Source organism: Eulemur rufifrons, chromosome 1, assembly GCF_041146395.1.
Source record: "Eulemur rufifrons isolate Redbay chromosome 1, OSU_ERuf_1, whole genome shotgun sequence".
NCBI classification, from domain to species: Eukaryota; Metazoa; Chordata; class Mammalia; order Primates; family Lemuridae; genus Eulemur; species Eulemur rufifrons.
Window position 1 is genome coordinate 6,391,466 of NC_090983.1, and position 26,526 is coordinate 6,417,991.

At 43.1% G+C, this 26,526-nt stretch overlaps 1 protein-coding gene, 2 non-coding genes and 1 pseudogene across 6 annotated transcripts in view; 1 reads left to right on the plus strand and 3 right to left on the minus strand.

The window, feature by feature from the left end:
• Window positions 1–1,720: 1,720 nt before the first annotated feature.
• Window positions 1,721–26,526, minus strand: part of ATG16L1 (autophagy related 16 like 1) — a 40,229-nt gene continuing 15,423 nt past the window's right edge. For 2 of the 4 annotated variants that reach the window (XM_069469184.1, XM_069469094.1), the window contains 11 exons: window positions 23,722–23,808; window positions 22,035–22,137; window positions 19,245–19,350; window positions 15,127–15,197; window positions 13,439–13,510; window positions 6,443–6,563; window positions 6,069–6,174; window positions 3,830–3,979; window positions 3,665–3,712; window positions 2,760–2,861; window positions 1,721–1,874 (listed from right to left, as the gene is read on the minus strand). In XM_069469184.1, the coding sequence (XP_069325285.1) occupies window positions 1,781–1,874; window positions 2,760–2,861; window positions 3,665–3,712; window positions 3,830–3,979; window positions 6,069–6,174; window positions 6,443–6,563; window positions 13,439–13,510; window positions 15,127–15,197; window positions 19,245–19,350; window positions 22,035–22,137; window positions 23,722–23,808 (1,060 nt within the window). In that variant the 3' untranslated portion in view covers window positions 1,721–1,780. Of the gene's footprint in view, window positions 1,875–2,759; window positions 2,862–3,664; window positions 3,713–3,829; window positions 3,980–6,068; window positions 6,175–6,442; window positions 6,564–13,438; window positions 13,511–15,126; window positions 15,198–19,244; window positions 19,351–22,034; window positions 22,138–22,780; window positions 22,832–23,049; window positions 23,107–23,721; window positions 23,809–26,526 lie in introns of all 4 variants that reach the window. The other 2 variants (XM_069468947.1, XM_069469017.1) reach the window with 2 other exon arrangements.
• LOC138388064 (small Cajal body-specific RNA 6) lies at window positions 7,130–7,449 on the minus strand. Its single transcript, XR_011234063.1, has one exon. It is a non-coding gene; the product is annotated as a small Cajal body-specific RNA 6 (non-coding RNA).
• On the minus strand, window positions 20,716–20,990 carry LOC138388068 (small Cajal body-specific RNA 6). Its single transcript, XR_011234064.1, has one exon. It is a non-coding gene; the product is annotated as a small Cajal body-specific RNA 6 (non-coding RNA).
• LOC138387669 (U4 spliceosomal RNA) lies at window positions 24,297–24,377 on the plus strand (annotated as a pseudogene).

Here is a 26,526-nt window from a genome sequence, read left to right on the forward strand (position 1 = left end):
CGGTCATTTGTTATAGCTTAGGCTGCTTGTTAGGTATCTGAACTGCCACAAATAAACCACTCCTTAATGAGGAAAATTCACACCTCTTTAGTAAAGAGGAATTTTGAGGCTAAAAGGAGACCCACATAATTCATATAAATTCTATGGAGAAGGGCTCAGTGCAGAAAGCTGTAGAATGTATGTGTTGGGCTCTACTACTGCAGATGCCAAAGTTCTGAAAACACACGTTTCCAGTTTTAGTTAAGATGCGCACGTGATGTGAAACTGGAATACTGTTGTTTACAGGGAGTGAATTGTGGAATGGAGTTTCCATGATGAACAATGAGGAATGACCTCAGAAAAACACTATCCATTACTTACAAAATGAATAAATACCAAGAAAACAAAAGAAATAACTTTCTTTCCCCTTTCTTTGTTAAGGGCAAAGAAGAATAAAGTAACAACCAAGAGACACGGAGTTTGAAAAGTATATAACAGATTTTTTATTTACAATCAAGTTCTGTCGGGCAACATAATTAAATAAATAAAAGATGTGCCCTGTGAATTTCAACTCTCCTTAGCACAGGTTCTCTGAAGAGCAAACCGTAAAGGGCAGATGCAGGCAGGGAAAGAGGAACAGAGCCCACGCCCTGTCGGCAGCAAGGCCCCCTCGTTCCTCTCACTGGCTCTAGCACTCACATCCCCAAGTGCCCAGAGAACAAGTGTGGAAGAAAAAAAATTAAAGTGCAAATTAAAAAGTGATAAAAACACTGGTGTTTCGGACACTCAAAGAACTAAAATTTTATAAACAGGTAAAATGGCAAAGATAAACGTTCTTCCCCCGGCTTTCCTCGAAACCCGAAATGGGAAGATGACGCTGCCGTGCTTCCGGGACTGGGCTTCTCGCACTAAAGCACCGAGGGCACTGCACACAGGCTGGGCTGGGCAGTGGCTGGAATCACCGGCTCCAGAGTAATACGCTCAAGGCCCCAGATCCCTTGTCACTAGCAAGAATGTGTCACGCACCCACCTTCTGAGTGTTTACAGCAAATCCACTTCTCTGGAAAAGGTTTTCATACTTGCTCTCAAAAAAATTTTTTTTTAAAAAAACCAAGTTGAGATTTATTTCTTGACAAAGAAATAAATATGTAGAATTCTGGGGGGCAAGGGAACCAGATCTGAAGACCAGTTGAAGAGACGTAGGGCAATTTCAGCAGTAATAAGACGTGTTCAGAACAAGAGCCCTGTAATAACATTGCAGCCTCCCAGCAAGGAGACCATGGTCCCCTTAGAATACGGACGGGCCCCCCATTTGAGTTTCCGTTAATCCAACACTTAAAGCAGTTCACTGGGCAAATGGCCCCAAGGTGACGGACATGCACTAGGCCAGGACCAACTTTGGAAGGACAGGAGAAAGCACAGGGAACCAACACCCGGACGTGGCGGGTGTTTTTGGCACTGCCATCCAGTGAGGAGACCCCCGGGGCCCTATGCTCCCCCAATGAGGTATGGAAGGTCAGAGCTAGTAGTGTTTCCCACGTGAACCAAGGCAACAGCCTAAACCTCTGCTAAGTGACTGCAGTGTCCAGAGTTTTTCAGTGTTATTCTTCCAGGCCAGTAGAGACCTTAGTCAAACCCTTAGAAATCCTGTTCAAAGGAAGGCCACTGAGCCACATGGCTTGAGCTCGTCTCTGGGAGGTCAAAGCTATTCCCGGCACACCGCCTGCCAGGACAGAGCTGCGGGAGTCCACGTGCTTCTCCAGAGGAGGGTGCCGAGGTCCCCCCAGCCCTGAGAGCCCCGTCAATACTGCGCCCACAGCACAGCTTTGGATCCTTTGTCCACACTGACAACATGTGAGCCGGAGGGGGACCACGCCACCGCGTTGATGGATGAGCTTCAAAGGAGAGATCAAAAGAGCATCAGGGTTCAGAACATTTGCGTTGAGTCTTAGTAAACCAAACACCAGACTCACATGCATTCAGCGAGTCAGGATTTTTCCAATTTCCATTTTCCTCTCCAGCACTGCGCCCACATACAGGCAGGGACTCATTGAGAAAACCTGCACCATGTTCTATTCTGTCGGGATGAAGGGAGTTTGGCCCCTTTAGTAGCCAAGCCTTATCACGCTCACCCTAAGGAAGTAGCTGTGTGAGTCAGGAACATGCCTCTGAAAAGCTAGGAGGATGTGCACTGGCCAGCACTGGACAGGACCGGGAGCAGAGCAGTCATGCTGCCCGAGGGCAGAGAGAGGGTTCTGGGCGAACCTGGTGTTTGTGTTCCAATTAGCAGGTGGGCTTGTGTGGACAGATCAAAGCTAGGAAAAATGTGGGCCTGGGGACTGCCTATCACGTTGAAGATAAAAAAGGTGTATGAAAACCAGTGTTTAGGACAAGTCAATTTACTGACAAAAGGGACTTACAAGGGAGAAAGGGAGAGAGGAAGGAGAGTAGGGAAGGGGAAGGAGGGAGAGAGGAAGGAGAGTAGGGAAGGGGAAGCAGGGAGAGAGGACGTGGTACAGAAGGAAGAGAGGCAGGGATGTGTCTGCAACACCTTCCATTCAAACCCTTGACCTGGAGCCATCTGTAAGGGCTGTGGTCTGCTGTGCTGTGTGACCTGCCCCAGCTTCCTTCCCCCAACCCACTCAGGCAGCTGAGCAGGTGAGCGGACGCTGCTCTCATGAGGCTGGCTGAGGTGTGAGCCCAGTGAGGACATGACCCTCGAGGGAAGGAAGTCACAGGCCTGCCCACCACCTCAGAGGGGCCGACTGGGTTCATCTTACCTGTGATGCTTCGAAAGAACCTTCTCCACTTTCCCCGCGAGCACACTCCACACATAGAGGGCACCCTCAGCTGAGCCTGCTGCCACGTAACTGCCGTCAGGGCTAGAGGAGGCAGTAAGAGAAGGTTGTCAACTCCACACCTGCAATTCAGCATCTTCATGGCCCTCCTGCCAAGGCGGAATGTTTATTTTTCACTTATGACCACCCCTCTGTGTACGCAGACGTCAGAGTGTGTGCTGTTCATGTCCCTATGGCCGAAAACTGCTTCACTCTGTTATTCCGGCCTCGTCCAGCTCCGGAAGAGTGGCATATTCCTTCCTGGGGCTCCAGTGCCTAACCATTTACCAGACTCAAACACACACCGGAGATCAACGCCAACCTCCAAACAGCTAAAGGTTTCAGCCGATAGCCCGTCTTGTTACATGGTTCAGTGAAAGCAGGAGAGAGGACAGAGGAAGCATCAACGGTGGAGTAGCTTCTCCACAACACAGGAACTGAGGCGGGAACTACAGCGTGGAGACGCACAATACGTGGAAGAAGGGGAATGAGAAGGAAACTGCGGACCACCTCAGAGTGCCCTTCTCCAAAGAGCCTATTCAGATCTGTCCCTGGGCTCACCAGCCTTTCCAGCTCTTTTCTAATAGCTCTTGTGTAAAAGGGTGAAGAGAAGAGAACCCGAAGAGCTCACCCAGAAAAAAGCGACTAGCGAGCCGTTGTTTTTGGTATAACACACTTAGGTTCACGTAATCACACTAAAAAGGGAGAGACCATGATGGCGATCTCCAGTAACGCAATCACATGCTCACTCTTGGACACTCGTGCTGAGACACTGGACATATTCAGCTCCATATCCCCACGAGCACTGAGATGAACCAAGTGGTGGGGCGAGGGGCGTCATTACTAACCTGAAGACAACCCTGGTCCAATCAGAGCCGCACTTGAACCCGGGTGCACTGAAACAGACAACAGGCACTGTAACCAGAGAGCTCTGGCCACGCAGCATGCACAAGAGCAGGGCCGGGCTTCTGGGCTTCCCGCGACCCTCAGGAAACCAGCACGTCTTGGGTTACCTGAACGTCTGCTTGACGGCATTTGTTCGAAGATCAATAACTTTTAGCAGGTCATCACGGGAGCAGGTCAGGAGCTCAGTCCTCTCTGGGTTTAAGTCCAGGGCAGTAATCTTCCCCAACAGCTCCATCTCTCGGACTATACTCTCTGACCTAAGAGAGAGATGAAAAATCTGAGAAAATGTAACACGGAAAGGTCAGAACTTCCCCATTTAACCAGGATGTCATGCCACGGACAAAAAAAAAAAAGGCACTGCAATTCAACTAGAAGGCAACACTCTTTAAGGACAGTAAATAATCACCTCAGTGACTATTTTTATTATTATTTTTGCATCAATAGACCCTATGACAGTTTTCAGTACTAGAACTCTGAATCTGGTAAGAATTTCCTTGCCCATTTTTAGATTGACAATCAGAGCTTCTGATCAGCATGAGTTAACTAGGGCTACCACCTAATAAGTATTATTTCAATGTTATAATTCCAAGTTTTGGATAAAGGTGGCACAGAAACCTGCTTTCGTGGGCCTGGCTGCCTTGCATGGACACCTGTGTAGTCTCTGGCAGGTTTCCTGTATACTCAGCTCAGGTCTGGGGCCCTCCAACCCCAGCTTGGCCCTTCTAGATGTGGAACTGGGGAGTCCAGGACAGAGTCACCACCCTATACACCTTCCTCTTCTCTTCTCTCAATTCTTTTCTGTGCCCCAGCCCATGCCCAGGTCAGCTAACAGCCACCCTGGACAGGCTTTGGTGATATTCAAGCCAAAGGAGGTGCTGACCCCTCCACAGTAAGCTTTCAATGAATTTTTTTTTTTTTTTTTTTTAACCTCACGCCTTAACTAAGCGACAGTTTATCTTATTGCTGCTAAACACAAGGTTGAGGCAAGCTGCTCCACCTCCTGGGGACCCAGGGTCACCTATCAAATTACAAGGTGGACCAGGAGACATCTATTACCCAGTTTAACTCTAAAATTCCAGTTTTAAGGTCCAATTTCAGGTTTTAAAAGCTAACCAAAGGTTATGAATAAAACTTGAAGCAGTGTCCAGAAGTTACAAGCATCATGGCGGGGCTTTCTGGAGCCACGCCACATTCCCAAGCACCATGTGTAACCACTGCCCTCTCTCCATGACCCTGCTGGGCAACCGGGCTTCTGGCCCAACCGCCTCTATGCAGTCGGATCACCAACTAACTCTACCCACCTTCTGCAGCAGTCAGCCCCGGGATCTCTCCTGCCACTGACAGCTCTGCTTCCCCTCCCCAGCTTCCTTTCCCTTTCCGGCCACTCCTCCTCGGGCTGCTCCCTAATCACTGTCCTTGCCTTATGCGACTTCTCTGCATAATCCTTCTGTCTTCAAAATCTTCCTGTTCACTGAGGACTCTTGATTTTTCCTCTACCTCCAACCTCTTAAAACTTTTGCTTTCCCCAATATCTAAAACTACAAATTAATGTCCATGTTGAAAATACTCACCATACCCTCATCCTAAATCTGTCCTCATTTAATCTCCATCTTGCTCTATTTCCCCCCATCCTCACCCTCTGCCTCCAACCTGTCAACAAGCCCTGTCCACGTTCACCCTCAAATAGACTTCCTCCTCCATGTCTCCCCCTACTTTCTTGAATTCAGGTCCCCATCAACTCTTTATTGATCTCCCTGCTCCCCAATATGCCCTCTCAAAGTGCCACCAGAACAATCTCCTAGACTCTTGCAAAGTAATCATTTCCCTAAAACCCTGACGGCTTACAGGATCGAGCACTTGGCAATGGCTTGTCAACCCTGTGGCAACCTGATCCCAACCCATCCCACCCCCTTTGCTGCCCTCTTGCCATGCGTCAGCCATACCAGGTTGCTCTGCTGTCCTGGTCTGGAACGTCTGAGTGGCTACTCACCTCTCCAGACACACCTGGAGAGGCATTCTTTCACAAACTTGGACAAGGTCCTGTGTCTACTGCAGCACACTGCTCACTGACTTTTGTGTCTGCCCTCTCTAGTACATTCTATCATAAGTTTACCTAAAGGTAGGAAGAGTACCTTGTTTGTTTTTGCTTACGTAGCAGTTACTAAAGTACCCAGCATTCAGCGCATGTTCAATAAATGATTGCTGAATTTCACAGCCTACTTCATGGTAAAGCACATCAACGTGTTAGTAAGATAAAGGTGTATAGCAGCTCATTTCTGCCATTTCCTGAGATTTTAAAACAGACTGTTTTATCTGCCTTCCCCTGCAAGCTTTTGGGTATCATACCGAATGTCCCAGAAACGAATTTTCTTGTCAAAGTGGCCACTCATTACACACTGCTCTGTGCAGACAATATCATTGCAACTGGACCCTGCAAACACTGTCTTTATGCCTGAAAGAAAAGCAAACATCATTAATCAAGCAGAGGCACCTACATGGCTGTGTACACAACACTGCTACACTCTAACCACTGAGTCACCACAATTACTCATTTAAATAAGGCCTTAAATAAGAAAAACTGTCACTATCTCAACACCCTCTAAATGTGAAACCAGATCTGAAATGCAAATTGTATCACACCAAATTCAGGCTCAGACATGGGAACAAACACCTCCACGCTAACGTCTAAGTATATACACAGAAAGACTGAATTTCCTCACAGACTTTGCTGCGTAGATCCCAGAGTTTGAGAGTCCGGTCGTGACTTCCTGAGACAATCCGTGCATTGTCCAGCAGGAACTTAGCAGAGAGTACTTTCCCACTGTGTCCCGTGAGTGTGTGCTAGGAGAGAGAACACAGCCTGGGTGAGCCTCGGGGCGCCACACGCTGCCCACTCTGGCGGAGCGTCCACAGCATCTAAACCCCCAGAGCCAGAGTCTCGAAACGCCCTGTCAGGAACACTGAACGTGGTAAGAAAACAAAGGGAAAATACGGGGTATGAAGCACAGTTTCATTCACTGAGTCTTAACCAAAGAGGCCACATGTTTCATACAAAGCCTATCTTTGGGTGTTGCCCAGAGGTGAGATATCAAGACCAATTAAAATAAATCTCCCACAAAAAATAACATTAAAAACAAAATCCAACATCAATAGTCCCAAATGTCACAAGGCCCCCAATTCCTTAAAATGAAAGAGGGGCAGCTGGAGGACCCTTTTGAAATCAGCTCCACTACAGACACCTGCCTGTACTGCTTTACCCTGTGCTGCTGAAAGTCAATTTCATATTACAGTCAGATTACACAGGGTCACTGCAGGCCTAATTGACAAAAGGAATCATCAGGACTCTACATACAAATAGATACAAATTGATACAAATAATCAAAACCCTTGGAGGGTTTCTAACCAGAGGTCTCAGCTTGAAAAGGTCAGATCATAGCCACAGATACCCGCACTCCCAGGAATCGAATCCCTCTGTGACTGAGCCATTGGATGCCGACCATGGCATCCTCCCTGGGTTCGCCCAGGAACACAGAACACAGAACAGGGACATCACAGAGTGTCAGCTGCCCTTCTGCTCATCACAGCACTCCTAGAGGCTGAGAGGAGAGAGGTGGCTGGGGACTGTTGGGATGCAGGAAGGGCATCTGACAGAAGAGAGGCGGCCGGGGACCATTGGGATGCAGGGAGGGCATCTGGGAGTCAGACCTTTTACTATTCATCATTGACCTCTGTATAGTGTAGGATTGGCATTTTAATGTGTGTAAAACTCTACAGACTCATAAGATATTCACTGATGTTTTCTAATTTAAAAATGCCTTTTAGAGACCCTAATATAATTAGTACAACTGCTAACTTACTTGGTTCCAACCCCAAATCCCAAAGATTAGCCCTCAGAGTTCAGTATTAAATTTTTAGTGTTAAAATTGTAGGGACTAATCTTTCCTCTCTTCTCAGTGGAACAACTCTGTTTCAGTATAAAACAGAAAACTTAGGGCCACTTATACTTCCCCTCTTCAATGGGAGAAGTTTGCATGGATTCTAAGACTCGTTTATCCCACATTTAAACCTCTCTGAAAATGGGACAGCATCTCACAACTGCTGCCAGCCAGGTGGCAACTGTGCTATGGCTATGTGAAAACCTCCCACTTATCCTTCTGGTAAGATCAAGAAAGTTCCAGAAACAAACCTTACATTGAATTCAGTACATAAGTATCAGTTCCACTGATTATAAATTATCCAATGGCTGGGTGTGGTGGCTCGTGCCTGTATTCCTAGCACTCCAGGAGGCTGAGGCAGGAGATCGCTTGAGCTCAGGAGTTCGAGACTAGCATGAGCAACAGTGAGACCCCGTCTCTACTAAAAATAGAAAAATTAACCAGGCATCATGTGCCTGTAGTACCAGCTACTCCGGAGGCTGAGACAGGAGGATCGCTTGAGCCAAGGAGTTTGAGGTTGCTGTGAGCTAAGATGGTCCATTCCTGTCCTCCAGTATCATCTGTTAACTAGGATCTAGGCAGAAGCAGCACCGCCTACAACAGGGAGTCTATGAAGTGCCCAACATTATGGCCTTGGTCTTCTAGCCTAGCTCCTGGGCTCTAGGTCTCCTTTTGATTGCAGCACACCCATGGCACTCTACCGCAGGTGACAGACAGAGCAAGACTTCGTCTCCAAAAAAAAAAAAAAAAAAAAATCCAATCTGTACAAATCACAGGGAGAGACAAAATTTGGGTAGGTACTTCTTACATCTGTAAATTAAATTCTTAACAAATATCTTTAACAAAAATTCAACAATTATATGTATATGCAGTTTCTTATTTAGTATAAGAGTAAAATAATATTTTAAAAACACAGGGAGAAAAAAGACACCACTCATAAGCAGCCTATGCAAATATAAATGCTCCTTATGTGTGGTGTCAAACCCCGACAAACCCAGCCTAAGATGAAAAATCTTAAGGCGGGGACCATCTGTACTCTCATTTTTACATACGTTACACGCACATGTTAATCTTTATACAATTACACTCTTCCTAAAAATTTATCCATTGCTCTTTTCATCTTATAGCATAAGCACTTTTTCATGTGATAGCTGAAAACTCGTGGAGTTTAGGGTCCCACTGATTTGGCTTTGAACACCGGGGTCTCTAACACCTGTGAACAAGGAATATCCTCAAGCTGCTTCAGTAAGGACTCAACAAGGTCAGTGCATCGATTCTCTTCCTTTTCATACCCCCTTGCTTTAAAAGTCTTCACAGTGTGCTGTGATGAACATCTATGAACATACAACTTTCTTCTCTTATTTCTAGGAAGGAAACAGCTGAACTAATGGGAACGGAAGGGGTGTTTTATTTCTTGGCTCTTTATCTGCATTATTAGCTTGCTTTATAAAGCTTGGCCTTCTGCTCATCTTTTATTCGCTGGAAATTCAGCTGGACCTGCCTGAGACTGACTAGCCATCTCCGTGCCCCCAGTGGAACAAAGTTTGGCCTCCTACGAGCATTCATTCAGGTCTACATCATTCACAAGCCCTTCTTTTAAGTGGATCAGATTTAAAATGCTTTTATCCATTAAGTGTTCCTGAAATTTATTTTTAACACTACTTTTAGGTTTCATCTTCTACTTTTAAACAGGTATTAACGAGAAATGGGCAGAGGGTTCAGATGTCACCCCAACCTGAGCATCAAAGTTGGGGGCAGTGGTTAAAGATTCCTTTGCTCTAACGGGCTGTGCACAGGCTCCCTCTGTGCCTCCTGGCAGATCCTGTGTGCCGACTACTATCACTAAACACAAAATTGCCCATTCAGACAGCACCTGAACCATACAGCTAACATTAACACCAACCAAAGACAAGTGATCCCAGAAGAATGTAGAACTTGCTGAGAAAGTTTCTAAAATAAAAACTATCACTTAGTAGCCAATCCTCACTGTGGCCACTTCTCCACCACTGTTAGAAAAGTGAGCAGGGTGGGTTTTATCAACTCAGTTCCTTAACTCTAATCTTATAGAACAGCTGGGCAGTTTTGCACTGACTAGATTTTTAAGGGAGGCATCGGAGGACTGCTTTCAATGCCAGGCTGTTTCTAGGATCATTTACAAAAAGGGTCTTAAAGTAAGTGCTCAACAGCTGCTTCCTGCATGACAGTCTTTTCCAAAACCATTCCCTTATCATGTGAGCTAAGGAGATACTGACCAAGATGTGGATTATGCCTGTGTGTTTCAGAACATGGCAGGATGGTCCATTCCTGTCCTCCAGTATCATCTGTTAACTAGGATCTAGGCAGAAGCAGCACCGCCTACAACAGGGAGTCTATGAAGTGCCCAACATTATGGCCTTGGTCTTCTAGCCTAGCTCCTGGGCTCTAGGTCTCCTTTTGATTGCAGACCCAAAAGTTGACACCTACCTGTAAAGAACTCCTCTTTTACTAATGAAAAAATATCACCCTGCACAGCTGGTTGACTTCTCAACAGCTTCCCTTCTACCTCCAAGGGCCTGATAACTGGTCAGTTTTGCTGTATCTGAGTCTAGAATAATCTAGACCAGCTGAAGACAAGAAAGAGCACAGGCTTCAAGTCAAACTCTAATCTTGTTTAGTAACTGTGTGTCACCTCGGGCTACTTTGAGGGGCTTATTTGAGCCTCAGTTTCCTCATCTACCTACCTCACCTGGCTTTCCTGAGGATTAAACGCAATAGCATATATAATATAGCTCAGCACTGGGTCTAACAGAAGTCACTCAATGAAATTTCCTTTTCCTTTAAGCACATTAACAACTGCAGAAATATTCAACCCCATCTTAAATGTCCAATAAAAGATTGCTGTTTAAATAAGTTACAGCACACCACAGGATGGATTACAATGCAGCCACTAGTACCAGCTAGACCGTCTTTTCCCCGTGTACGGAAACGTGTACGCAGAGCTACAGTGGCAGGCTCCCAAACAGTCCACCTGGCCCTTCACTGACCCAAGAACACAAGGCAGGCTGTCAGCTTGCACAACACTCATCTTTGTCATCTTCAGGGATCACACCTCGCATGTATCAGACCTGGATCTTTCTTTCAACTGAGAATGAAGAATTACTACCCTTGAGATACTGGCTAGCATCTAATACTGATAATCTTCCACATAGCTCTTTCAAGAAAATAGAGACTTAGGCCCCAAGGAGTGAAACTCTAAGAATTATGAAGAAAATGTTGGGAAGACTCTTTTAGACATCAGCCTAGGCAAAGAATTTATGAACAAGACCCCCAAAGCAATCACACCAGCAACAAAAATAAACAAATGGGACCTGATCAAATTAAAAAGCTTCTGCACAGCCAAGGAAACTATCATTAGAGTGAATAGAGACAACCTACAGAATGGGAGAAATTACTTGTTTTCTACACATCCGATAAAGGGCTGATAACAAAAATCTATGTAGCACTTAAGAAAATCAACAAGAAAAAATCAAACAACTCCATCAATAAGTGGGCAAAGGACATGAAGAGAAACTTCTCAAAAGAAGACAGAATAATCGCCAAACATATAAAAAAGCGCTCAACATCTCTAATCACTAGGGAAATGCAAATCAAAACCACAATGAGAGGCCGGGTGCGGTGGCTCACGCCTGTAATCCTAGCACTCTGGGAGGCCGAGGTGGGCGGATCGTTTGAGCTCAGGAGTTCGAGACCAGCCCGAGCAAGAGCGAGACCCCATCTCTACTAAAAATAGAAAGAAATTATATGGACAGCTAAAAATATATATAGAAAAACTTAGCCGGGCATAGTGGTGCATGCCTGTAGTCCCAGCTACTCGGGAGGCTGAGGCAGGAGGATCGCTTGAGCCCAGGAGTTTGAGGTTGCTGTGAGCTAGGCTGACGCCACGGCACTCACTCTAGCCCGGGCAACAGAGTGAGACTCTGTCTCAAAAAAAAAAAAAAAAAAAAAAAAAAACCCACAATGAGATATCACCTAATTCCAGTGAGAATGACCTTTATCAAAAAGTCCTAAAACAAGAAATGCTGGCATGGATGTGGAGAGATTGGAACACTCTTACACTGCTGGGGAACTGCAAAATTAGTACATCCCCTGTGGAAAGTAATTTGGAGATACCTTAAAGAGCTAAAAATAGAAATACCACTTGATACAGCAATCCCACTACTAGGCATCTACCCAAAGGAAAAAAAAGACATTGTATAACAAAGACATCTGCACTTGAATGTTTATAGCAGCACAATTCACAATTGCAAAGATGTGAAAACAACCCAAGTGCCCATCAATACATGAGAGGATTAATAAAATGTGGTATATGTATACCATGGAGTACCACTCACCTACAAAAAACAATGGTGAACTAGCACCTTGTATGTTATCCTGGATAGAGCTTGAGCCCATCCCTTTCAAGTGAGGTATCACAAGGATGGAAAAACATGCGGCACACATACTCTTCATCAAATTGGTACTGATCAACACTAAAGTGCTCACACGGTAGTAATACTCATCCAACACAAAAGTGCTCACATGGTAGTAATACTCATCGGGTGCCAGTAAGGTGTGGGGGTCGGGGGATAAACCCACGACTAATGGAAGCAGAGCGCACTGTATGGGGGAAGGGCACGCTTATAAGCCTGACTCGGATGAGGCAAATGCATTACATGTAACCAAATGTTTGTACCCCATAATATCCTGAATTTTAAAAAAATTTAAAAATCTTAAAAAAAGAAAAAAAAATGGAAATTTTAAGTGTTAAGTTAATTACGTGTTTCTAAAGATTCTTCCCACATCATCCCTGCATCATCTGATCAGACCACTAGACCACTCTACCATAGCTCCCCGCCTCCCTGTAGACTTACGAGGTTCATCCTCTTAACATCACGCCCTCTGTTTTTGTGTGGGTTGACAAACTTTTTGGTAAAATGTCTACCAATGCCAAGTTCGTCTTCCATTATCTCTTTCAATAGCTTTTATTTAATAAGCTTATTGGACAATTCTTTCAAGCTTAAGACAAAAAAGCCTCCTGATCTTCACACATTTACCTGGGGACAAGACAAAGTTAAGAGCAGGCTAAAGGCCCTCAAAGTCCACTAGTCTTGCAAAGAATCCAGTTAACTGCAAATTAAGCTATGTGTTTTTTGTTATTGTTGTTGTTAGAACAAAGGCAATACAATCACCAAGTTGTGGTCTTGTCTTGGATGCCAAGAGATTTCATGGCAAGTTTGGGTTCAAATACAGATTTCCTCAACACTGGGTCTCATTCTCCTTTTCCTGACACCTGTCTCCTGTTTCCCAGCTTGAGTTTTTGTTGCTTCAGAATAGTTTACCTTTACAATAAGTACATCCACATGTACTTCTGTATCCTGCTTTCCAGCTATACTCTGTGAGGTAATTATTAGTTCTTAGGGCTTATAAGAATCACAATTCACATGCTGGTGTTAAAATCTGTGATGTGAAGCTAAAATTGGTATCTACCCAAAATTACCTAGTTTCTTATGAACAGGCAGTATTCCAAGTTGTTCATGCAAATGTGAGGGTGTTATTGCAAATATATTGAAAATTAAATCCTAGACAAAGCAAGAGTGTAAACTAGAAACACATTTTCCCAAGAAGGAAAGGAAAGGGCAAAGTGAATCAAGTATGATTTTCAGAAAAACAACACAAGTCCCCTAATAGATCACTTGTCATTTTTTCTGTATTCCTGCCACGCAAAGTTTGGAGATTGTACTAACTTTCTTAACTGGACCTTACCCGTAATCGATAATCATCTACAGTCCAGATTCTGCTTGCAAAATCATTTGACGCTGCTAAGAGGTAAGATCCCTGCAGGAATAAAGGAGAGGAAAAACAAATTTTAGGCAAAATAGAGGAATTCAGTTCACACAATATAAATTCTGCAATAATCAAGTCCAAGGTTGAGATGGCCCAAACCACACCCCAACGTGAATATCGGCTATCGTCAGCAGTGTGCTGCCCATCTCCTTAGAGTTGATACCTTTTCTCATGAGCTCGATTTTCACCTGAATGTAGTAGACATTTCAAGCTCAAAATGGAACTGAGCTCCTTTTCCCCTTGCAACCTTCAACAGCAGCAAATACTAATTCTCTACATACTGCCTGAGCCAGAAATATACCCCAGAGGCACCCCTGACTCTCTCCTTGCCTCATCTCCCAACTATCACTCTCACACCTATTCATCTTCAGTGTGTCTAGCAAGTAGACCCTCTCCTCTCCAACCCTCCTGCCTCAGCTGCAACCTGGGCCTCTAGCAGGTCTACAGAAGCACCAAATGCTCAGGTCCCTGCAGACCTCCCCCCTCAATCCAGTCATCAGCACTGTCACAGTTATCCCAGAATTTAACGCTGTACCCATTTACAAACCTCTCAAGGCTCCACACAGCTTTACAGAAGCTCAAACCCTACATCAGCACTGTCACAGTTATCCCAGAATTTAACGCTGTACCCATTTACAAACCTCTCAAGGCTCCACACAGCTTTACAGAAGCTCAAACCCTACAACACAACACACACTCTGACCCGCACCTAACTTTTTCCCAACCTTATTTCCTTATCATTCCTCAATTAAATCCAATCACTCCCCAATTAAATTCAAGGATTAGTTATTACAAGTGTAATAGTCCAGGCACTGTGCTGGGTGTTGGGGGTACAAAGATGACTGACATTCATCCTCAGGGAGTTAGTTCTCAGTTTAGCAAAAGCAGCATATGTGGACAGCCACCATTCAAACAGGTTTGCACAAGATGCTACAGGAAAACAGAAGGACCCTCAGTCCAACTGGGAATGTGAAAAAGGCTCCCCAGAGAAGACAATGAAGAGGCGGACTCTTGAGAGATCATGAAGCTATCCTTGCCATCCCAGCTGTCACCTCCACCCCAGCCACTGCACCAGTCTGCCCAGGCTCTCCTCTTTGCCTCCCCTGCCTGTGATGTCCACTCTTGCATTTTTGCACCTGACACGCGATGACCTTGAAGTCTGCTTTGAATGTCCTATTGTGTTCCCTAACCCTGACTCCAGAACCAACCGCTCCCTCCTACGTGTTTCCATCCTACTCCACACACATCTCCACCATAACCTTAGTATGATGATTAGCAGTTAAATGCTCTCATCGTCACTCTCATTTAAATGGCAAATCTCTGAGGGGAGGGACCAAACTGGCCCCTGGAGTACAGCATCTAAACACTCAAAATATGGCTAGTAAGTAGAATCTTACAGAGCACTGAGTAACATCGCAAAGCCTAATGCATAAACCAAAACCCAAAGTACCAGTTAATTCTATACTCTACTCCCATCTCTAACACAGATTTGACTTAAGATACACAGAATGGTAGAGAAACCAGGTAAGTTACTTTTCAATTTCTAAGAACCAAATGTCTTAAATTATTCTCCAAAACCTCTAAAAACATAGATGTTAGATACTTACAGCACTATCAAACTCAATGCTTGTAATTCCTGCATTACTGCCAGACAGGGAACCTTTGAATTCACATTTGTCTGTATAAAAAACAAAAATTGAGGAAAGTCAGAAAGAAAGTTAAATAAAGCCAGGAAATAAGTTAAAATGGGCCACCGAAATACAATGGAAGCCAATTACAGCGTTGAAACTGCAGCTTTCCTACACCTTTACAGAATCAAACAGCAGGACAAATGGAAGGTAAGTGACAAAACACACAGTTAATTTCTAAGAACAATGAACATTTAAGTGGATGCCGACCCACCATTTTGCTAAAGAGATTTAGAATTATTAATGGCCTTTACACAGAGAAAGTGTAGAAACTTATAAAACGTCAAACTAAAGATTGAGTTTAGTTATTTCTCAGTAATTTTTCTAATTTACATAAACAAATCTTTGAGTTTGATCAGTATTTGTGCCAACTTTATCACTTCCGTAGAAACTGACCATCAAGATTTCAGAATCCATGTTGTGATGATTTTTAATAAGGTTTGAGAAGGAACTTTTTCAGTCATGTTTAAGTGACTAGGCATTAGAATGCCAATAAAGCTAGTCTGGTGTTTCTGAATTTTTCCTTATACTTTATCTCCATGAACCTAAGATTCTGGCAAGCCAACTAAGTGCCAGTGCCCCTGCCCCGCTGCCTGGCTCTCGCTCACCAACAGGGACAATGCACGTACCCTGCTGCCGTGCTTTCAGACAGCTTGGCCACCCACACGGAGACTTTAATAACACAATCACAAACTATGAAGGACAAAATTCTCAATGATTTCAGTGCCTTATAAAAGGGTAGCCGAAGGACAATCTATGTAGACAAGCTAGGAATTAGGAAATCGTAACTGAATTCATAAAAGAAGATAGGAATAGGAAAGATTTTAACATACAGTTATCTTTTTTTTTTTTAAGAGACAGAGTCTCACTCTGTCGCCCTGAGTAGAGTGCCGTGGGGTCAGCCTAGCTCACATCAACCTCCAACTCCTGGGCTCAAGCAATCCTGTCTCAGCTTCTCAAGTAGCTGGACTACAGGCGCATGCCATGACGCCCAGCTAATTTTTCTATTTTTAGTAGAGACAGGGTCTCTCTTGTTCATCAGGCTGGTCTCGAACTCCTGACCTCAAGTGATCCTCTCACCTCGGCCTCCCAGAGTGTTAGGATTACAGGTGTGAGCCCACCTCGCCCAGCCAACATATAGTATCTTTATCTTACTCGGTATTCCAGGATGACAGGAACACTGGCTTGAAGCTGTCATATATATTCAGGTCATAGATTTTTAAGCTGGTTCATGAACCCCGCCCCAGAATTTACTCACAAAATATAGCATATTTAATGCCATTTCCTGGGTCCTAGCTTTTATCAGATTAGTATGTATTTGAGAAAAAGCTGAAAAAGGTTAATATACACTAAAGTATCATTTCATTTAGACAAGATCTTTACAGACAAAAATATTAGTGCAAATTCTAGAAAATCTCTCCATGGCTTACACTCAAAATATTGTTCTATTTGCTTGGCACCTAACACAGTGCCAAAATGTAAGCACTGATCCATAAATGGTGTTCTATTCAAGAGATCCACCTCAAAAGAACACACACTTTACTAAACCTCTTCTATCTATAAGGTTCCAGGGTAGGCTATGTTAACAGCATTTATAAATTACAAATTTTATATTATAAAATTAATTCCCAATGGACCGTCTGCTTTTTTTTTTTTGAGACAGAGTCTCGCTTTGTTGCCCGGGCTAGAGTGAGTGCCGTGGCATCAGCCTAGCTCACAGCAACCTCAAACTCCTGGGCTTAAGCGATCCTACCGCCTCAGCCTCCCGAGTAGCTGGGACTACAGGCATGCGCCACCATGCCCGGCTAATTTTTTTCTATATATATTTTAGTTGGCCAGATAATTTCCTTCTATTTTTAGTAGAGACGGGGTCTCGCTCTTGCTCAGGCTGGTCTCGAACTCCTGACCTCAAGCGATCCACCCGCCTCGGCCTCCCAGAGTGCTAGGATTACAGGCGTGAGCCACCGCGCCCAGCCTGGACCGTCTGCTTTTGAGAAAAGAACAGATGTTCCTATTGGATGCAAAGTGCCATTCTTCTGATATTTTAAAATGGTAAAAAACGGGACCCCTAAATTATTTCATAAAAGGTCTCTTTGGACTTGGCCTCTTCCAAGATGCAGTAAATATTAGCCAGGAGGAAAAAACCTACAGAATGAAAAAGCTATGGAAAAAAGGGCCCACAAAAACTACAAGAAATGCTGCCGAGCATCCTACGTTACTTCTGTAGACTCAGCAGAAACTTTTACTAGCACAAATTATACTCTGGCACAAATTATGTCAGTATTAATTTTGATTAGTGCTTATCTCCTTTTCATCAGCAAAAAGGTAACAGTATTGGTGGCACCTCTAATTTTCTTATAGGTGTGTTTTTACTGACCAAGGAGTAAAACAAAAATATTTCTAATGTTAGCTGGGCTCAGTGGCCACATCTATAATCCTAGCCCTCTGGGAGGCCGAGGCAGGAGGATTGCTTCCAGTCAGAAGTTTACGACCAGCCTGGGCAACACAGTGAGACCCTATCTCTACAAAAAGAAAGAAAAATTAGCTAGGCATGGTGGCTTTGCCTGTAGTCCCAGCTACCTGGAGGCTGAGGTAGGAGGATCGCTTGAGCCCAGGAGACTGATGCTGCAATGAGCTATGACCACTGCACTCCAGCCCGGGCAACAGAGACCTTGTCTCAAAAAAATAAATTCTAATGTTATTTCTATTTAATTTCAATGACATAATCAAAACAGACTATTTGCTTAGCTTTTATAAACCAAATCTCCTAAAATTTCTTTTCTTATGGTATGTTTTTATTGTTTTATAATAGCTTCAGCAGTTATCATTCCATAAGCTAACATGGTATTTCTGGGCAAAACAGCAAATCTTCATGGGCTTCAACTGGCTCTAACTGCCTAGGATTTGATACTGAGTCCATTTCCTGAAAATCAAAGGCCAGGATAAGACAAGTAGGGTGCTTTATTAATAATCTATTCTAACCAAAGGGATTACTAGATTGCTCTTGCTCTAATGAACCTCACAAACAGTAACCTATATGATTTCTTGGTTGCTCTATTGCCTAGAGAAGGCTTCAGTGGGAAGAAGAGCATGGGATCTGAAGTTAAGACCTGGATTAATCCTACCCCCACCACTCACTTGCCATGTGAATCGCTGACTAGCCAGTCAATCAACTATGTAATTCATGTAGTGTCTGAGTTTTATTTTCTTCATTTGTCAAACAGGGTGATAGTTACCTTTCTAACTGCACAGGGCTTTTGTGAGGATCAGGGGAACCGATAAAAACAAAGGCATTTTCCAGTTATTTGATAATGTGCTGCAATTACGGAAACCTAACAAAGTACCTTTAGACTTGTTCTTTGACCTTAGTTTAGTAAAAATACATGCATATTTAGCTGAATCTCAAAAATGTCAGAACTGGGCTATGCCCAGCTTCAGAATCCTAAGAGATGGTTTCATTCACTCTTTCTGTTTTAATGCCATCCCCTTTCTGAGCACCCTGAGTTCCAATCAAAGAGACTGAGTCCTAATCTAAGGGCTCTTGTCTGATGAGTTGATTGTTAAATAGATTTTTTTCCTGGTAATATACCTCTTTTCTTTTCTCAAGCTTAGATATGACTTTGGTCATTTTTTTTTCTAGGCTATTGTCACTGTCATGATTAAATGCATCAACCACAGCTTGATGTATAGTTTAATTATGGAGTTCATGATCGTAAGATTTATTTTCCTCCTAAAACTGGTACTATTTTTCAAGATATTGATTAGTACATATTTGAGAAAAATTACATAGCCCCTACTAACATAAACATATTCATATAAACATATCCATATCTTAATAGTATTTTCTAGTCACTATTTGGAAAACCAGAGCTAGCAACCACTCAGATATAAAAAGTAACTGAAATAATACTACTTTGGTCAGATGATTCCTTACATAAAATGCTGTTTTAAAAAGATAAACAAAGAGTGCCTGAAAGCAAGGTCAACCAGATGCTGCCAGCAGGGGGTTCTTGCTGTACACTCCAGCGGGCTCTCACCTCCAAACACTTCCCAAAGCTTAACCCTCCGGTCCATGCCTCCTGTGGCCAGTAACCGAGAACCTGGACTGAACTGCACAGCGTTGACTTCCCCATCATGTGCATCCTGCAAGACAAGCACCCTGTTTCAAACCCAGTTATTATCATCCCCAGAGCCCGAGACAAACACACACTCCCAATGTCTAACAAGGGGAAAATGCTCATCTTTAAACAGAGGTGGATTCAATCATCAACTAAACTGGACTCCTAGCTCAGGGAGTCCTAAGATTCTATTTTTTCTATGGTTACAGTTGCACTTCTTTAAATACAGTGCAACCTTTTCAAAAATCTGTGTAGACTGTCTAAACTTTGTTTATGCATTAATTTTACTTCTTCCAAGAATAATGACCCATATCAATCTTAATAGCTTAGAAGTAAGCCTAGAATTAACTGCCTCTTTTGGTCCAGACTGCATTAATACTACTTATTAGATTTATCACTAATTAACAATTTATTAATATTAACTACTATATATATCTTCATATTGTATAGCACATGGCCTCTCATGATAAAGAAAGCTTTACATGATGAGTCCTGATGTAAGTGGCTGCTGGCCCCATCGCTAGGCATCGATCTGTGTTATAATGGGATTTCATGTGGTTCTTTTTGGAAACATGGCACTAGCGTGTGCTGGCACTGTAACCTCTGCCAAATTTCTTAACTTCTCAAAGCCTCAGCTTGCTCATGTACAAAAAAGATTTCTGTGACTCAGGACTATGCCTCACAAGTAGGCATTCAATAAAATAAGTTACTATTTCAGGAGAATTTAAATTCTTTATAGGAAAATTTCTGAGAATGGCATAAACACTAAAACACATGACCTGAAAAGACGGCATTTGTGTTCAGGTTGAGAAAGGAAGCCAAGTAAAAGGCATCCCATACCAGGGGGAATTACATCCCATCCTCATGTAATCAAAGATCATTGACAGTGAAGTATTTTTGGATGAAATACAATGTCTGGGATTTGCTTCAAATTGCTCCAGCAGAAGTGTGCGGGGAAGACAGATGATAAGACTGGCAAATGGGACTAACTGGAGCTGCTTCACCGGATGACATCACCCAGGAGCTCTCTGTACTCTTTAGTTTCCGCAGATGTTTGAAAATTTCCATAATGGGGTCTGGGGCGGGGGGAGGGGAAGATGAGAAAACATGGATTATCAGTATTAGGTCGTTAAACAGATCATTAACCACTTGCCTAAAAGGTCATTTTGGGAAGAGAAAACCTGATCTTCACAATTGGTTGGAACTGAAAAGATGCTTGAAATATCACTGAGAGTAGGACTGGGAGATAAGTATTGTTTTGTTTAGTAATTTGATTTTCTACTTTCCCTCTCATGTCCCACTGCTGAAAATTTGTATGACAGGTGACCAAATCTTTTACCTCCATGTAATTTCCTTTCTTTTAATTTTTATGGTTTCTTTCTCCTTAGGAGGTCTCAGATTGAAAACTTGAGATCATGCACCGTCACACCCATGACTGCCACTCGTCAATCTCCTGCGTGCCTGGTTCTGTTGGATACTTGTCAGCTGTGAGTCATGCACTCTCAGAAACACACTGACGGAATCCCAAATTGTCAGCTGCTCCATTATCCTATACACATGACTTAAATGTGACAGGAGAGAAAACAATGGGCTGCTGGGAGTTGAGGGCAAGGAAGGGACTGTGACATTCAGTGCAATCAGACCTTTTACCAATCATCATCGACCTCTGTGAGGAGCCGAGGCCCGTGATGGAATCACAGGAGTGGAGTGGGGATGGGAAGGGGCCTTGATGTTCCCCAGTCCAACTCCTCCTCCAAAGCAGGACTCCCTACAGCAGCCAAGGTGGTTCATCACTCAGCCAGTTCACTGTGCAGAAATACCTATTAAGGTCCCTCTTTATGCCTGGAACTGAAAGCTCCCATCATATAAATTCCATCCCATTTTTACAACAAGTCTTTCCCTCCTCTAAAAGCTGGCTCCTTTAACTCAAGTCCATCAGTTATCAGGCCAATCCCAGAATCAGGAATTTTATTTCTTCTCAGAATAATGACCTATACCAATCTTAATAGCTTAAATGCAAGCCTAGAATTAAATGCCTCTTTTGGTTCAGACTACTTATTAGATTTACTACTAATTACTAATTTACTATTAATTAATATTAAATACTACATACCTAAATAATGTCTAGTGCCCAACTCTCTGGGCTCTTTTCTTTGTGCTCTGCTCCTTCCCATCCCCAGTGCTTTGAAAGCCCTAAGCCAGGTATTAGATAAAAGTTTCCTGAGGATGTTTTGATTTCTGCTCAATTATTCCAGCTGGGATGCAGAGTAACTGTTAGTACTAGGAACCAGCTCTGAACTGCGGGTGCAAGCCTGGTAACACAGTGGCTTCTGCCCAGGACTATGTCCTGTTTCTAATCATAGGCTCCTACTGGTCAGAAGTCATTCAAACAGGGGCATAATTCATGAAACTGCTGCCTCCCTGTTAGTGACAACTGCACAAATTATGCTCCTACTTCTCATCATCCCTAATTAGTTCTCCCTTGCCCCCTCCTTCATGCTACCAATCCTCTCTCTCAGACAGTCCTGTGTCACAGAGGATGTCTGTAATAAATTCTGTCCTCTGAAGCTAAGCAAAATGTTATCAATTCCTCACAGCCATACAGCCAACAGGTGTAAAAGTTTGATATAAATAAAATAATGAAAAGCTCAGCTGCAGCCATAGAAAGAATGCTGTAACTGCCAGGTTCTGTGGCTGGAGCATACTTACAAAGACACACAGTGCAGTAGTCGGTACCCTCACTTCTTTACCAGAACCAGGATGAGTGTCCACATTATCCTGGGGGACTGGGAAGGAAGAGACAGAGCGTCTCCTAAGAAACAACAAAGACAAATATTAGACAGGATTGCAGAGGTTTGTTGTTCATCAAATGTCAGAAACAACTCAAAGACGACCTTGCTTAAGCACACTGCCTCTGTCAATAGCTTTTGTCCCTTGTAGACTCTTCAAACCACCGAGCTATTCACAAAAAATCAGAAGCGTCCTCACTCAACGAGAAAGAGAGCCAGCACATTCCTTACTCTCCTGCTTGCTAACTCAGACTCCAAAACTCAACACTGGAAAGCAATCCTGAACAACCGCTTACCCAGTCAATAAACTGCTAGGAAACGTTCTCAACTTAACGTTAACACCTTAGCTCCAAGGTAGCTTTTTGGTATTTCCGCAAAACTATTTTAAGATGATTTCTATGCCTAGTTACAATCATCCTCAGCATACACCTGTGGCCAATGTAGACTCGAACGCATGCCAAAAGAAAGAGCGACGAGAGCGTGAGTACGGTACAAGGATTTCAACCTGACAGCCCTGCTCAGAGAGCTGCCAGCATTCCTAGGAACATGCAAAGCATCCTGGTTAGCACGTGTACATCTGATGATTGAGGGTAGTGAAGCGTGATCAGCATAATTACCAACGACCCACACTCACATGCTGGGCTAAGAGAGAGAGAGTATTTTCACCTGGCAGCATCAGAAGAAGAATGATGTCCCAAAAGGGGAGACTCGGACAGACTAAAGGGAAAGGCCAGAGATCAGCACGCAGTGAGATTGAGAGAAAGGAAGTTGAGGAAAAAAAGGAAGAAGCTAAATGAAAAGCCGAAATTAAGGCATCTGTATACTCTGCACCACTGAAATTCTGGTGTACATTAAAAAAATAATATATCATGTACATATACTTAGGTATATTTACATACATTTTAAAAAGGAAAGGTGAAGGTCTTCTAACCTACCCAAAGATATTAGTGATAGAATCCAGAAGGCCTCCAGCAGGCTGCGAGAGTCGCTTACTAAAGAGGAGGGGAGGATAGGTTTAAACCTTAGAAACATTTTGCCCAAATAATCAATCAATAAAAACAGTCCATAAAAACAGGTACCTGGGAGTATGTTTCCCATTCAGTTCCTAACCCCAGGCAAGAGAAACCCAACACAGTACTGAACCACCAGAAAATAGTGGGAAGGTAGAAGGGAAAACCCAGCCTAAAAGTTTTAAAAGAAACAAGGTTCCCTAGAATTAAATTAATTTCCCTGAAAATAAAGCTTTAGACAAGGAAATTGTCTAACTGATCTAACAATTTCAGGGTGTTAATAACCAATCCCCACTCCTTCAGTCCTGCTTTAGCCCAAAAAGAAAAATCCTTGAGCCCTCGTAAGAATTAAACAGCATGAACTATCTTTTAGGAAGCCACTACACGTTTTTGTATTTAGAAATGTGAGGCCACCTATGCTCTGTCTCCCTCCCATTAAGCAGAGGTCAGCCGAGAAAGGCTCGACACCTCTGTGGTGCGCCAGCAACGGGCTCAGGGGTTTGGGTGCAACTGATTCCGTTCTTTTGTGGTGCCACAAATTTGCTGTCAAACCATGGCTAAAGCTCTCCCTTTCCTAGCCCAACTGTGTCTACTTACGTGGCTGCTCTGCTGATGGCTCGCACGGGAGAGGTCTCCTCGGTGTGATCAGAGGTTTCATCCACAATGACTTCAATGTCATCATCCCTGGAAAGAAGGGCAAGGGATTCTCTGATTCTGCTAAACAGGAGTTTTGTGATGAATCTGTTTGGCAAATGCCAACATCCTTTTCTAGTCACACACAACCTATGTGACTTGGCTATGACAGATGATTAAAAGTTCTGTGGAGAAAAAGGAAGAGCTGCCATGCTCTGGGCAACACTAGGAGAAACATTTAACCTGCTCAAATCAAATCCAGAATTCCAACTGAGAATAATTTTAAGTGAACATTTGATCCTTTTAGATATAAACACAGCTCCCACTTGAAAAGCGATCAAATAACGGTCTACTGATTCTGTAACTGCATAACCAATACCAAGGCAGAGACTTCCATCACAAGTCAGCTTCACAGCTGAAGGGCTGCAGCCCTCACCACTGCACCGTTCCCACGAGACAGCGCTGAGTATCTAAGACAGGGCTGAGTATCTAAGACAGGTAGGGGCAGCTGTGGAGCACAATAAAATGACAGTGTAGGAAGCTTTGCACAGTGGCAGTATCGTAGCCAATGAGGTTTATCCGAGGCACAATTATTGCTAAAATAAATAAATAAATAAATAAAATAAATGAATAAAAGAAAGAATGCATAGGGAGAAGAATCCAGGGGAAGAAAGGATTGCTAAAAGGGCCATTAACAACTTGATTTCATATATTTAATTAAAGATAGAAAAACAAATGCTAAACACTATTCACTTTTGACTCTGGACATCAAGTCCTAGGAACACGCTCCTTTTGTTGTTGTTTATCCCACCAGATGCAAAGCACCCCCTCTTCATTTCTATGGGCCACACCTTTCCTAGTTGAGGGATAAGGCAAGTAATTATTTTGGTCTTAATGACCTCCCACTGAGTTGCAATTTTCATGGAGAAGTAAAATAATAAAATGTAATAACTCAAGACTTTATCATCTACTATTTGGGTTTGTAAGAACTTGAAAACATGATTTTTTCCTTTTCTATGATTAATTATCTGGATTATATAAACATATACTCAAGAATTTGCTACCAAGCAAGTTAAACCAAGTCAAAGTAAATTTATTTTCCTTGGCTATTTACTCCAGGATTATGTGTAATTATATCACATTCTTGGCCAGGATGTAGATGAGAATAAAGGCAGGCCTAAATAAAGAGGACACGCTGTGCTTTTTCTTCTTCTTGGTTGGCTTTCACACAGATTTAGGTTTGTGGGAGTCACCTGTGCTCCTGCCAAGTTGGCAAGAAGAGCAGTACAAACTGAGCCTCTGACAGTGCTCTAAGACAGAATTTTATGGTCATAAAGCACCAGGAACTGTGCACAGGCCCAGGACCACAAGAGAATACCATAATTTGCCAACTCATTACCAAAACCTTTCAAAGACGCAAATGTCCTTTGACCTAGAAATTCCTCTCTTAGGTAAGAAGCATAGAGATTAAAAGCAGCCCCCCACCCCACCCTTAAAAAAAAAAAAAAAAAAAAGGAGACAAGGTCTCATCCTATCACCGAGGCTGGAGTGCAGTGGCATGATCATAGCTCACTGTAATCTCAAATTCCTGGGCTTAAGCAATCCTCCTCCCTCAGTCTCCCAAGAAGCTGAGACTACAGGTATGTGCCACCATACCTGGCTAATTTTTAAATTTTTAGGGCCTCATTATGTTGCCCAAGCTGGTCTCAAACCCCTAGCCCCAAGCTACCTTCCAACCTCAGCCTCCTAAAGTGCTGGGATTACAGGCATGAGCCACTGGGCCCTGGCCTAAGAACAAGCCTTTACAGCCCTAGGTTTGCATCCTAGCTTAGCCCTGCCTGTGTGATCCTGGGCAAGATGCTCAACTTGACTAAATAAATCATGCCACACCCTGGTTATGCTGGCAAATGACATTTTTGTAAGCTGTTATTAAGAAGCCAAATCTCATTTCTAGGCTATTTATCTGCTTTATGGCTTTGAGAAAATACATGTGAGATTAACTTTCCACATCTAAGAGTGCGGAAGATGCATACATACCCTACATCTAAAGCAAAGGCTTAGTATGAGAACCTTTGTTTTCTTATAAATTAAGACACTTGTTGATGAATGACTTTTACCTGAATTTAAACCACTCCCTTCCACTTATAAAGAAGCAACCAACATTTTTAAAAATAGTGGATCATAATTCTAAAACTATATTCTAAAAAATATTTCAATACAAAGGAAACACAAATAGCAAAAAGCAAATTTTGTTATTAAAATATCCACCACTCTTAAAGCTTCAAATCTCAGGGAAGATCCCCTACCCCAATTTGTAGGCAGATTAGGAAAAGTTCAATCCCTTTTGTTCTAAGAGACCTTAGCTTTCACTTATGCTCCACTTAAAGTCACAAACCAAAGGAAAGCAAGAGAAAGAACCCTCAGCCCAGCCATTTCCCAAGAACAGGCCCAATTAGAGGCAGAAAACTGAAAAGTGTCAACAGGAAACAGTGAGGGGGTATTGTATACAGAGTACGGGAAGTTAGAATTCACACTCATACAGCTGAGGAGTATAAACAGGAACAACGTTTTCGAAGGTTATTGGCAATATGCTCCAAAAGCTTTGAGTTACCAAATTTCACTTTCAAGAATTTATCACAAGTAATCAAAAATATGGTCGAATATGATCAAAGGCTATATTCAGTACGTTATTTGTAAGTGCAAAATCTGAAACCACCAAAACACAACTAAAATGGTATATGGATGTTACTTCTGAGAGTACAAGAATTA